The following is a 14,536-nucleotide window of genomic DNA, read 5'->3' as shown; positions in this document are numbered from 1 at the left end:
TTACGTTAATGTGGACAGAAGAAAAAGAACATAAAATTTAACAACCAAGAAAATCATTTAATATGTTAAAAGGTGACAGATGCTACCGAAAAAAAAAAGGGTGGGGGGACTAATACAATAAGGAAACAACAAACTAGCACTCAAAGGAGTGAACTTTCACATATTATGAGGAATGCAGGACCAACACTCTAGTTGAACTGGTTGATCCTCTACCTGCTAGTGCTAGCATCCCACCTGAGCACCAGTTTACGTCCTGGTTGCTCCACTTTCCATGAAACTCCTTGTTTATGACCTAGAAAGGCAGAAAAGAATGTCTCAAGTCCTTGGGCTCCTGAGCCCATGCAGAAGAGACTCCTGGGCTCCTGGGTTCAGAACTGCCTAACTCCCCATTGTGGCCATTTGGGGAGCTAACCAATAAATGGCAGATTTCTCTGTAAATCTGCCTTTCAAATAAAAATAAATAAATCTAAAAGAAAGAAAGGAAGGAAGGAAGGAAGGAAGGCAGGCTCCTAGAATGAGGAATACCTTACTGAGAAAGTTCCATTGGAATCTTTGCTTCTGTAACAGATTGTTTTCAGCTCTTGCATTCTTATCTAATGCAATAGCAATAGCACCTATGCATGGTTTACACTTGTTATCACTTTCTGGAACATGTTTGCATTCTATTTTAACTCTGGCTACAAATCATTAACCCATGTGATTTCAGAAAACAAAAATCAGAATAACAATATTATGTGAAATTTATCCTCAATAATATTACCCACTTTCAAGGATTGTCTGTGCTTCTAAATTGCAGCTATCTTTTGATAAAGCAGCAATCCTCACAAGTTATTATGGAACATGGACTGGAGAAGACATTAGTTTTAAAATGACGCCAACTTTGAAAACAAAAACAAGTGTGATAGATCTACCCTTATAACACCTCTCAAATGCAAGCTGTGACTGTTACTTAGAAAAAAAAAAAAAAAGCTTTGTTTTCAGACAATGATTCTCTGTACAACTTACACTGGACCATTGTTCTGTGACTGTGGATAAATACAATCTTGCACTATTTGGCCTACATTTTCCCCCCATTTCCTTCCAACTCCCATCTTCCTGTTTTGTTTTGTTGGGTTTTTTTTTTTTTTGAGTAGAGACACAATTGTTAAATAAGACCTATGATTCTCAAATCACAGCTCTTTAAATCTAGGAACCAAGAAAACCTAGAACTCTATTAAAAGCACAAACTTTCATTCTCCATTCCAGACTCAGTGAAATTTAGGAATAAAAATCTGTTTTACAAGCTTGTTATAATGCATGTGAAGAGATGATTAGCCATAGGCTGATTTACATTTTATGGAGATTGTGCAAATTGCTAGTGTAGAATCAGTCTAAAACAGAGCCCAGTATTTCATCTTTCAGATAATTCACACACAGATTAAAAGATTACTGTGAATGTAATACTTTACACACACACACGTGGACACATGCAAGAAATTTTTCACTCTGCTGACAGAGTTGCAGAGAAGGCAGTGCAAGACACTAGCCAGAATACTCAACTGATACCTGACCATCAAAGACAAAACCATTTGGAATAATGTATTACATTCTACCCTTTCAAATTCAGCTTTCTCCATTCTGAAATTTGAGCGTCTCCTCCAAACTTTAGGTGTGGAAACCTGAAGGCTAATGTGATAGCCTCAAGAGGTAGAGACCTCTATTTGATTCATACTAGAACTCCTACCTCCCTCATTGGCAAAACCAAAATCCTACCAAAAAGTTCCCCAGGGTTACATTTGCTTGCTCTTCTGCCTTCTATTTTGTGAAGAACAAACATCCAATGAAGTAATAGAATCCCTCGCCAGACCTGCCTTTGCCTTGACTTATCACAAAGTACTTTTCTATCTTTTGTGAATTATCTAGTCCACGGTATTTTTCCCAGAAATATAAATGAACCAAAACATTCATTACTGTGCAGGAACCAGAATGTATTTCAATGATACCCATCCAGTTTGGGTAAATCACATAAAATTTTCTAGAAAGATCATTTATGCTTTTCATTGGGAAATGATGATAATTTCTGTAACCAGTATTTTACTCTCAGATAACATATACAATAATCATACAATGGAAATATCTTGGTAATAAAACAGAACCAATGCCAAGCATATGTGTATTCCCACAAACACTATGCTTACTGTAAGAAAGTAGATAAACTAATTCCAGTTAAAACGGCATGCATACAGAAATCTACCAACAACACCTGCAGGTATGGGTATGGGAAAAAAGGTACCCTACTTCATTGTTGGCTGGAGTGCAGACTAGTGAAGCCACTGTGGAGTAAGTTTGGAGAGTGCTAAGACAACTGAAAATTGATCTACCATATGACCCAGTTATCCTACTCCTGAAAATATATCTAAAGGAAAGCTAATCTGGATACGAGAAAGCAACCTGTATCCCTATATTTATAGCATCACAGTCCACCATGGTAAAGGCATGGAGCAACCCAGATGCCCGTTGAAAGAGAAATAGATAAAGATAATGTGATATATCTATTCTGTGGCATACTACCCAGCCATTTAAAAGAATGAAATTTTACCATTTGCAACAAAATGGTTGGTCCCAAGTGTAGACTATTACGCTCAGTGAAATAGGTCAATCCTCAAAGGACAAATACCATAGGTTCTCTCTGACATAGGCAAATTTCATGCAAAATATAAAACAAATAAAAACATAGGTGAACAGTATGCACATATATTCTCATAGGTGAATTGTGTAATGGGGAATAGCATACTGGGAAATGAAAACGCATTGTTGTTTGCATCTCTATTCTCTAATAACAGCTGGACTCCCAATGAAACTGCAAAATAAATCTTGATAACTTCATACTAGATTTTCCACCATTGCCTAAACCTACAATGCCATGATATACTTAAATAGAAGAACGTTAAATTTGTAATTCTTACTGAGGGACTACACTACCGTAATAATATGGGAAGAAATTGTGGGAGGCAGACATAGGGAGCGAGGTAAGGAAAGGGGATCCCCTATACCTATAAAACTGTATCATGGAAAATGATAGCAATAAGGTGTTTTAAAAAGAAACTAGGTATACAAAAATTATAAGTCACATGATTGTATGAATTTCTAGAATTAGCAAAGTTGAGAAATATAAAGAATGAGCCCCTCAGAGATATGTGGAATTGACTAAAAAGGTTTAAGGGAAATTTCTGAAGTGACAGTCATATATCCACACATTGATTAAGTTTAGAGTACACAGGTGCAGGCATTGGTTGAAATTCAGTAAGTGTGGATTTGTGATGTATTCTTCTCATAGTAAGCTTTATTTGAAAATCATGGACAAAAATAATGTATCTTTTCTTACCAAGGAATTCTAGCTTGTTAGATACAGAGAAAGAACACATTTGGACTCCATAAATATCTTTTCTTTAGCTGCTGCTTGCACATTGAGGCTAAGGAAGGCTTCTGTGTGTCATTTTTATTCTATCATATATTTACCTCTGGCATTCCTTGTGGGGAGAAAGCACTGAAAGGTGGCACAATATCTGAAACATTTTCATATCCTGGAGGAGGTGGTTCAAATAATGATGTGTTGAAAACCTAGAGAAACAAAAAGCAATGATAAATATAAGCTACATATTAATGATCATAAGCAATAAGGAAGATGTATACTAGTTTTTTTATCAGTAGAAGATTAATTTATACCTTAATATTATAATGCACATCTGATATCCATATGCTAGAAGCTTTGAGGCCTAAGGAATTGAATAAATTTAGATCCTGTTCTCAATATCTATTCAGTGAATCAAAACTAATGAAACAAGATGATGGGTGGTGCCATGACATAGAGTAAAGCTTCTTCCTCTAGCGCCAGCATCCCATAGCAGCACCAGTTCAATTCTCAGCTATTCCACTGTAACCTCAACTCCCTGAGAATGCACGTGGGAAAGCAGTGGAGGATGAAGCAAGTACTACTTTGGTCCCCATACCCACACAGCAGACCCAAAAGAAGCTTCTGGCTCCTGGCTTCAGATTGGCCCAGCTCTGGCCACTGCTGCTATTTGGGGAGCGAATCAGAACACACCAGTCTGTCTTCTTTATGTAAACCTGCCTTTCAATAAAAAGTAAATATTTCCTTAAAAAAGAAAGAGAAAAAAAAAGACAAATGAACATCAATAATGAGAAAAACAAGCACTACAGAAAGTATATGAATAAGGAACAGGTCAGAAGAGGTAATAAGATCTCCAAAACGAAGGAAAATGAGGGAAACACTGCCTCATTAGTGAAGGATGAGGGATAAATTGCTTTATAATTGTAGCATACAGCACAAACTGGTGTAAATAAGGCATAAGTAAATAGTTGCTTCATAGAGTGTGAGCTATTAAAAATAGCTTTGATTTAACACAAGTATTTTAATAATAACGCCCAACTAAGAAGTGGCATTGCATAGTAACCTTAACTTTTTATTTTTGTGCTACCAGGCACAAAATTAACTACTAAGTTCACATCAATGAAAAATTATTTATTTGGGGGAATCCAGTGTCTACATGTATTAAAGAAAAGTCACATCTAAACGAATGGAGGGACCATCATAGCACAGCAGTTGAAGTCACCACCTGAGACACAGGCATTTTCTGTTATAGCTCCAGCTCAAATTCTAAGCTCTCCACTTCCCATCCAATCCCTTGCTAGTGCACCTGTGAGGGCAGCAGAAGATAGCCTTAAAGTTTGTGTTCTTGCAACTTGCTCAATAGAGTTCCAGGGTCCTGGTTTTGGCCGGGCCCAGCTCCAGCCCTCAGGGACATTTGGGGTGTGAACCAGCAAATGGTTCTTTCTTGTTTTCTCAACACCCCCCCGCCCCCCCACCGCCTCTCCCATTTTCTTTACAATATACACAAAGGAATAGAAAACACTAAAATATAAAATAATATCTTTTTAAGTGTATCATTGAATTCAAAGGACAAGTAAAGGAATACTCAGTCATTAAAAAGAAGCAGAAAAGTGGCAAGAAGGTAGTTATCTTGAGAGGTAGCTTCAAAAGTTCCTAGTAGATTTTTATTATGTTTTAACTCCATTTTTTCCCATGAATTATTTGAAGCTGCTATAGAATCAATAAGAATATTCCAAAACACATTTGAACTCTTAAGTGAAAGGGGTTGAAAGAGTCCTAAGAGGAATAAAAAGATAATATTTGTATTATCTTTTCTTATAAAATTTATTTTTATTATAAAATTTTTAAAATGATTCACCTTTTATTATAAAAAATAAAGCTAATGTATCACAGTCAAACTGGAAAACACAACAGAAAGCTTGAAGCTAAAGGTCCAAGATTATACAAGATTACTCAACCCAGCTCTGAACACTCACTGCCAACCATATTAGGATCTAGCAGTTCCTAAGAGCGCATTGCTTTTGGATCTGTGGAAGAAACTATATCTCAACTATCATGATGACAATATATAATCCTCAGATCTAAGTTATTTATGGAAATGGAGGTAAACATCAGCATAATTAACATATACTTGAATAACAATTGCCTCCAGAAATAGGAAAGTAGAGTTACACACTTTGGAAAACTATGCTATTATGTATACATATAAATAGGATAAAAATAAATGAAAATTTTAGAAAAAAATTAACAAGTCTTAGGTTTTTAATATCATTCAGGAAAATATCCAAAGTGTTTCATTTCACCTTTTATTAAAGGATTTAATAACTTCATAAATACATGTAATAGAAAATAATGATAAGGAATAATAAAAATAGTACAGCGACCTGGGAGGTGAAAAAGAAGGAATGACCACTGGAAACCTGGCATTTTCCCCGTAGAGAATGGTGCATGCTTCCGGAGACTCACATACACCAAGACTGAAACTCAGTCGTATGTATATGTTTGTCACTGTCAATATGCTATTATTTCACTAAGTAATATTTCTAAAAAAAAATGTAAAGATTCCTTGGTGCTTAATCGTATATAGATATCACTCCTTTCTTTGCAAATGTTACAAGACTATCATGTGTGTCAGTATTATTCATAATATCTTAAAAGCATTTTGGAAATTTTGAAATAGTTCCTTTAAATTGTGAATATCTGCTATCAACAACTATGATTTAAAACACAATAACGTGGAAAGACCCAAATTATTTTAGAAAATTTAGCATCAAATTACATCAATTACTAAAATGCTAGTAAATAAGGAGTTTATCAACTTATGTTTAAACATTTAAAATTAGACATTTAATTCATATGGCACCTTTAATTCACTAGTAATGTTGGATATATTTGAAGCTATACACAATTTAGAAGACCAGGTAAAAGAGTTTATCTATATTGAAAAGAATTATTTTAGATATTACACTTAATGATTAAGGCACGCCAATTATGTGTGAATTACATGTTTCATGAGCCTTCAGATTGGACATACATTATATATGCTCACTGGGGACAGAAATATTAAGCGATAGCAAATTTCTGCTGGCTCAGACCTCACATTGAGTCTCTGAACATCGTATTGACCATAAATCTATTTTGTGTCTTTATCGTGTAAACCTATGAAAAATCAACTTTAGTAACTTGATATTTCATATTGGTATACAATGCTGAAAAATTGTTAAAACCAGCTATCACTGAGCACCAATTTGTCAGAACCTGTCCAACAATTATATTAATTCAAACATCACCAGAAAGTAGTTAGCACTGCTAAATAGACATTAAAGGTATTATTTGCAAGCCTCAAAGCTATTGATTACTGTCAATATTTGAAAATGGGAAAGGACATTCCTTCAAAGTAAGGACTTAGAAAGAACATAACAAAGGAGAGACTATTTTCTTTATTTATCGCTTTACCTCATTTCCTTCTTCATCAATTATTGAGATGTAGTTAGGATGAGTCGTATTTGGGTAGGACAAGAGGACATCATAATGGGCTAACTCAACAGAATCCAGGCCAAATTCTTCCCACTGGGCCTGAATTTGCTTGGCAAGCTGAAAGTTCTGTTCTGTTCCTGCTAAATGTGGTATCTGTGTAAAATTGCTGGTGAACAAAAAAGAAAAGTGGTTAGAAACTGATGCTTAGTCCATCTTCACAACAGATCAGAATGCTAAGAAGATTTACACAAAAGTGCTTTGAAATATGAAGCACTGAAAAAAGCAAAAGGTATTACTATATCAAATTTTCAATGTTTAAAATTTTTAATATTTGAAATATATCAATTCATATATAGTCTTATGAATAGAATCCCATAATGTAGCTTCACAGTGTAACATTCTTTAAAATTATAACTTTCATAAATTATGTATAACATATTTCACTGTATAAATATTACCATGAGTAGAATAATTCCATATTTTACTTGTCTAGTCCCTCAAGCTTTTATTAGTCTTAAATGTCCCCTTCCTAGAAAGTGTGCTGTGTTCCTGGTTAATTTGCTGGCAAGTAGTTTTTCCTGAATTTTAAAAATCTCTTTTTGGACCAGTGTGGTATAGCAAAGGTAATCTTCTATTTATAGTGCTGGTATCCATATGGGGAGCTCTAATCTCTGCTGCTCCACTTCCTTATTTTTTTTAAATATTGATTTTTACTTAAGAGGCAAAGTTTTATAGAGAGAGTTTTTGCATATACTGCTTTACTCTCAAATGGCTGCAATAGCTAGAGTTGAGCTGTTCTGAAGCTAGGAGCCAGATTTTCCCCACCTACCCACATGGGTACAGGAGCATAAGGCCTCCAGCCATCTTCTGCCATTTTTTTTTCCAGGCTATTAGCAAAAAGCCAGATTGGAAGCAGGGCAACTGAGACTCAAAACAGTACCCTTATGGGATGCCAGCACTTACAGGCAGAGCATCAGTGTGCTACGCCACCACACTGGCCCTGGTTGCTATCCAGCTCCATGCTAATGGCCTGACAAAGCAGCAGAGGATGGTTCAAAGCCTTGGGCTGCTGCTTCTACATGGAAGACCCAGAAGAAACTCCTGGCTTTCAGCTCCAAACCAGCTCCGCTCTGGCTATTGTGGCTACTATGGTTATTGTGGAGAGTGAACCAGAAAATTTCTCTGTCCCTCTCTCTTTCTGAAACTCTTTCAAGTAAGAATAAAAGTCTGTAACAAAGCGTAGGTTTCATATGACCTGGCATTATGTAACATGAAGTTATTTATTCATTTACTTATTTATATTTCATAAATATCAGGAACCCCGTAAATCTCTGGTTCTAAATATATAGGCCTGTCCAAAGCCAACACTCTTTCATTTTTTATGCCAACTTAAAATGAGTTTATTGGATAACACAGTCATTCTGATCCTTGTCTCAAATATTTAATTCTGTGTATCACTGCTTTGAGCTTATAAAATCAACTATGAAGACAAATAGCTCTAAATGTACAAAGAAAAATAAAATTCCTTGATGATTAAACCAATTCATTTTAGCAATTTAATTGAGCAATTAAAAATCTTTATTTGGTAAATCCATAGGGTTACAACACCTTATAAAGAATTGCAAATATATTTTCTAAAATATTATAACAAAAATTCAAGAGGCAGATAAGAAGTTTTCAATATTCCCTCACCAATGACTACCTGCAGGGAGAGCAAAAAAAATAGCCATCATGGTGCTATTCTTCTCCATATTAAACATATCACAAACTACAGTGCAACTACAGAAGGATGCAGATCACACAGGTTTGCTGAAGTATGAGCTGCAAATCTACCTCTACGTGCCAGAAGAGCCACTACATGGGAATCTAATCCACTCACAAAAGGCGGGAAGGGGAGCAGGGAGAAGATGAACTCCTGACTTTATTATTATTAGTGCAAGTCCTTCTTACAGTTTTGTCTGTAAAAATGAGGATGCAACATTATGTTCTTATCAGGGCTGGAATCTAACCATTTAGAACAAAATGATCATGGAAAAGATGAGAAAAAATATGCGTCAGCTGATTAATTGGATTAAATCATGTAAGTGGTCACTAACTTGATAGATAACCTTGGCTAGTTCTTTCTCATCTGTCCATGGGGGACCATGGCACACTGCTCCACAAAGATTCAAGGCACAAAATAATAGTCTCAGAACTTTCTTTTTTGTTTCAGTTAAAATGTATCACAAGAAATGTGTTGATTCTATTAGAATACATTTATTTTTAATAAAAATACATAAGAACCTACCAATTCTATAATAACAAAAATTTGCTTCTTTATCTCTATCTGGCTAGTATTGCCACATAATCATACCTCATAAAAAAGTCTATATTCTTATTTAATATGTTGAATCCTACTACAAATGACAAAACAATACTTTAAAGGAGTTCAGAGGACTTCAAGCCACTTAGTAAAAGATGTTGAAATACAGACCAGTAACATTCTGAGACGAGAAATCTAAAACAATTAGTCTTTCAAAATAAGGTGGAAAGAAGCCAGCATTGTGGCTTAGCTTCCATCTGCCACTCTGCCATTCCATTGGCCAATGGTTCAAGTACTGGCTGTTCCACTTCTAATCCAGCTTCCTGCTCAAGCACCTGGCTAAGCAGTGAAGCTGTCCTAGGTATATGAATCCCTTCAACAAACACGGGAGACCTGGATGAGACTCCTGGATCCCTGCAACCAACACGGGAGACCTGGATGAGACTCCTGGATCCTGGTTTTTGTCTGGTTTGGCCTAACCTGGCCATTACAGCAGTTTGGGGAGAGAATTGAAACATGAAGATGGAGGCTCTCTCTCTTTCAGCTCTAACTCTGCCTTCCCCATAAAATAAACTTTAAAAATAAATATTAAGATTCAGGGGGAAAAAGTGGAAAAGCCCCTTAAGAAAAGTAAAATAGTGAAACAGATCTGGGAAGTCAACCAGGTGGGAATTCAACAAGACAGAAATGCAGAACAGCCTTGAAACCCAGGGGACACTGACAAAGCTTCACCTGATTATTTTCTCTATCCACTATGCAAAGGAATATAACGCAAAGTAACGGAAGATGTCTAATACAAGAACAAAGCATTAATTATAAAAGGAAAAGTATAGATGGTCTGAGATTTGAATGACCCTTGACCCACAGAAATTTTGTGATTATCTGGGAGCTCTCTGACAAGCAAACGGCCAGTGGAAAATCGAGAGTCCAAAGGCTTTGGCAGATCCAGCGCTCCTTGAAGGACTTGGTGGGTGATCCCTTCCATTTGTGCCCTTTGTGTGTTGATGTGAGCAACCCTGATTTCTGAACACAGAAATTTGGTTAGAGTCATGAAGAATAAATAAGATACTGAATAAATAAGAGAACTGCAGGAAAGTATAATTGTTGTTGCTGTTGTTAGTCAGTCCATGTTAGCAGTTAGGTAAGGCACAGGCTGGCAGCTCTCTCTAGGAGGGAAGACCTATCATGCCAGACTTCCACTTTTCCTCTGTATCTGCTGTACACAATAATAATAAAGAAAGTACAAGAAGCACAGGAGAGGATTCCACAGGACAAACAAGTTAAAGCTTCAAGGTTTCTCACTCAGGCTCGCTCTTCCAAACAGCAGAGAGGTACCCTGGCAAATTTAGATCCATTATTTCAGTAAAGACAAACATACATGTTTGTAAGATCATGTTAGCATCCATCAGCGCAAAATGTACATATGCAAATATATAATATGTAAAAATATAGCGATTTTTATCTATAAACTTAAAACCTGTATTTACTAGGTAATCCTTTAATCACTAGAGGAATTTCAGTTACTTTTGGACACATTCATTACGCTAATTTGCATGAGGAAAATATCAAAAGTAGAAAAGACATCTTGTGTTTTGAAAAAAAAAAAAACCCTAAATATTCTCATCAAGTTTATACACATAAATATCTATATAAGCCTATAAATATTCAAAATTTTTTTTGGCTTTGCATTGTAATCATTTTTTAAATTACTTTTCTCCTTTGTTCTACCCTGGAGACAGCTATTTTAGAAAGCAGAGATCTATTTTTAAAAACACAGAAATATATGCTCTCCAATTTCACCCTCATCATAAAAACATCACTCTCATTTTACAGATGTGGAAATGAAGACTTGAAAGGCTTGAGAACTCACTGTTTTACTGCCATTGGGAAATGATGGAATTCACACTCAATTCGGTCTGAGTCCAAGTCCAATTTTATTTTTAGCTAAGCTAAATTATCTTCCTCTACAGCATGAGCCAGTAAACTAAGCTTCTCTGGTCAAATCTGGCCTACTGCCTATTTTGGTACAATTCGTACAATCCATAGTCAAGATGACTTAAACACTTCAAATAGCAGAGAAGCATTTTGTAATTCAGCAATTATATGAAATTTCAATATAAGTGCCCCTCAGTAAAGTTTACTGAGACTGGACAGACTCATTTGTTTATGTATTCCATGGTTTCTTTTTTTTTTTTTTTTTGCTGAAGAAGCAGAAGTGAGATGCTGTGATAGATCCACTGCCTGAAACGACAGGCCCTTTCACAGAAAAAGTCTGATAACTTCTGCTCCAAAATCTTTGTAATGATGCAGTGCAGCCAGCAGATGATCTCCAGATAAACATGCAACATAAGATTATCTACAAAGAAAACTTTGAAAAGTCAGTTCCTAGATATCAAACACTGGATCAAAACTCCTGAACCAAATGATAACTATTTTCAATTAGCTGAATTTTCACTTAGACACTTACTATAGAAACTTCTTGATGTTTTCAGCTTTCAATTCATCCAAAAATGCCCTCCTCTGGTTATTCTGTGGAATTACATTAGTAGCATCATTGGAGGGTTTTATAAACCACCCTGCAAAATATATTCAAACACAGTAATGAAACAAAATAATTGATAGGTCTTATTTTATTATTATATCTATATATGTAAAACACTAAATATCAGTCACCAGTGGCATTGACTATTTTTCTGAAGTTTAATTTCTCTTGCCTAGTTCAACTGAAAAAGGATCATGAAAGCTTTTTAAATTACAAAGAAATTGCAAAATATTTTTATGCAATTTCAATGGAAATCAGTACTTTAAATGAAATATGGTATATAGATGAAATCTAAAAGCAAACCCAGCTTCTTCCACAAAGTAAGTATCTGCAGTGACTGCTTCCCTGAGGAGCCAGAATAAGCACTTGACAAACTGAATAATGAATTAATTATTTTAGATACATGAATTATTTCAAAATATTGAAGAAAACATACTTTGAATGTGTTCTGACTCTGAAACTAAAGCAAAATGTGCTGAGATTTTGGGTTTCCAGGAGGCTTGAGGAGTTCAGAAAGCTGCAGAGAAACTACGATTCAGAAATCCACAAAGAACCGGAAGCAGCACACAGCCAGAGCAGGGAAAGCCATTTGCCCCTTCAGCTGGCTTTGAATTTGATGGACATAGCTCATCAACATTGTATTTGCTTAGAGAAATGACCTGAGAATAAAGTTGCTACTAACTCAGCACTTACCGAAATTTTATGGAGTTTTACAGTTATTAATCATGAAGAAGGTTAATTCAAAATTCCATGGAAATATGGAATAAAGAGACAGTGCACCTTTCCAGAACTTTCTGAAGACCCTTGCGCACAACATGTCTATTAAAACACATGACTGAATGCAAAGAGATACAGGGTTCTATCCATGCATACAAAAAAGGCCATGGATTAGGCTGTGGGCTCACAGGAGGTCATAGGGACAATGAGATATTAACCTGCCAAAGGAGCCTGTTGAAGAGGTTAGGGACTTTTACCGGGTAGGGATTGCTGAGAAAAAAAAGAAAGAAAGAAAAAAATAGAAGCATTAACAAAAAACATATTTTGTGTCTACTCCCAAGCCATGTACACAAGGTTGGGGCTGAGGGCAACACCTGGAAGAATAAAACGCCTTTAAAACATGTGGAAGATAATATGTCAGGGTGGCCGAGCGGTCTAAGGCGCCAGACTCAAAAGATGTAGAAGATATTCATGCCCCTGTGGATCTTATTAATCTAATCCCCGTTTTTACAGTCGACAAGATTGAAGCCTGATTTGAAATGCATCATCACCATCATCAAGCACTTCCCGCCTTGAAGCCCTACAACAGCTGTAAGTCATTAATAATAATCACATATCAATTAGGAACAGCCTGAACCCCAAGGTTACACAGCCTAAAAGAGATTCAGCTTAGGCAAGCCTACCCAGTCCTCATCCTCATCAGGGTAACTGTGGGTAGCCACGGGAAACCTTACCCCAGTCCTCTACAATCAAGTCCAATTAGAACAACGTCTCCCGTAAGAAGATACATGACAGCAAAAATCCCAGCACAGTGCTAAGATCTTGGCAACAAGTGTCAGAATCTTATCAAAAAGTTGCAGATAATGTTCTTCTCATCATAAAGATAAGGAAATGAGAATGTAGGAGTGACCCCATAACTTGGCAAGGCCAGCAGAATATGGTAGAATAAAAACTTGAGTTTAAAAGTCTTAGCTGACCCGTGCTGCTTTAATCTCCTTAAAGATGTGGGTTAGCTTTCTGACTAGGTACACAGAACAAAGTAAAAGCCGTACTAATAAACACCAGTTTCAGAACAATCTCCGATCTAGTCCCCAAAGGTGCCTCCACTATTCACAAGCACGAAAAAGCAACTGGGGGTGGGGGGGAGCGGGAATCCTTTGCAGCTAAGACCTGGATTCCACCGTACACCCAAAGCAGCCCTCAGGTATACCAAACAGGTAAGAGCCACTTTCTGCTAAGTTCCCTGGACTGCCCGTCCCCATCAACACCCCCCAGGGATCCGCATTTGCTCTGCAACGCGCCAAGTCTACGCACTCTGGCAGGTGCAACTTTTCAGAAATCTCTACGAAACTATGTAAAACCACTCCCTGATCGCCCCTAGAGTTACTCCAACTGACTCCTGGAGGTTCATCCACACGTTGTCTCCAACCCAAATCCAAGTCCCTGGGGGGGGGGGTGGGGGCGAACCCTCAACAGAATCCCGCTGGACAGCCAGCCTGCGAGTCCCGGAGCCGCTGCACTGGCGGGAGGCTGCAGCTTTGCTGGCCGAGGGCGCCCTACCGAGAAGGAAGCCGAGGATAAGGCCGGAGGCCAGCAGGAGCGCCCCAGCGCACAGCCAGCGTGGACGGCGCACAGCGGCCGCGGCCGAGTCGCTTTCGTGCAGCGGATTCCACATCTCCGCTAGAGTCGCGTCGGGCCTCCCAAAGTTTCCTCTCTGCTGCGATCCTGCAGTGCGCTTTCCACCAGCAGCCTCGCGGCCCAACGAGGCCCCGTTCTTGCTGGAGCCTCCCTGGTCGCTCACTAGCAAGCAGCTGAAGGAGCTCGCAGCCCAGGGGTCTAGTTGCCCCGCCCTAAAATGTTCCTAGTTCACTCCGAACCAATCCCAGAGAGGAGGCGGCTGAAGAAATGGGAAACCCCGCCCCTTCTGGAAAGGCGCTTTAAAAAAGTTTCTTTTAAAGTTTCCGGTTCTTGCATATTTAAGGACAGAGAGTGAGAGGAAAGAGAAAGGAGGAAGAGGAGAAAGACAGGAGAAAGTAGGAAAGAAACAAAAAAGAGGGAGAGAGGGAGGGGAGGGAGGGGAGGGAGGGGAGGGAGGGGAGGGAGGGGA

At 37.6% G+C, this 14,536-nt stretch overlaps 1 protein-coding gene across 2 annotated transcripts in view; it reads right to left on the bottom strand.

Annotated features, from left to right (window-relative positions):
* FOLH1B (folate hydrolase 1B) overlaps positions 1-14,104 on the bottom strand; it is a 42,967-nt gene extending 28,863 nt beyond the window's left edge. For both annotated transcript variants that reach the window (XM_040964057.1, XM_040964058.1), the window contains exons 1-4: positions 13,990-14,104; positions 11,638-11,746; positions 6,848-7,034; positions 3,499-3,600 (exon numbers count right to left, since the gene is read on the bottom strand). In XM_040964057.1, the coding sequence (XP_040819991.1) occupies positions 3,499-3,600; positions 6,848-7,034; positions 11,638-11,746; positions 13,990-14,104 (513 nt within the window). The remainder of the gene's footprint in view (positions 1-3,498; positions 3,601-6,847; positions 7,035-11,637; positions 11,747-13,989) is intronic.
* Positions 14,105-14,536: the final 432 nt, after the last annotated feature.

Source organism: Ochotona curzoniae, unplaced genomic scaffold (assembly GCF_017591425.1).
Source record: "Ochotona curzoniae isolate NIBS_2020 unplaced genomic scaffold, NIBS_Ocur_1.0 scaffold_3223, whole genome shotgun sequence".
Taxonomy (NCBI): domain Eukaryota; kingdom Metazoa; phylum Chordata; class Mammalia; order Lagomorpha; family Ochotonidae; genus Ochotona; species Ochotona curzoniae.
This window is presented reverse-complemented; position numbering and strand designations above follow the sequence as displayed.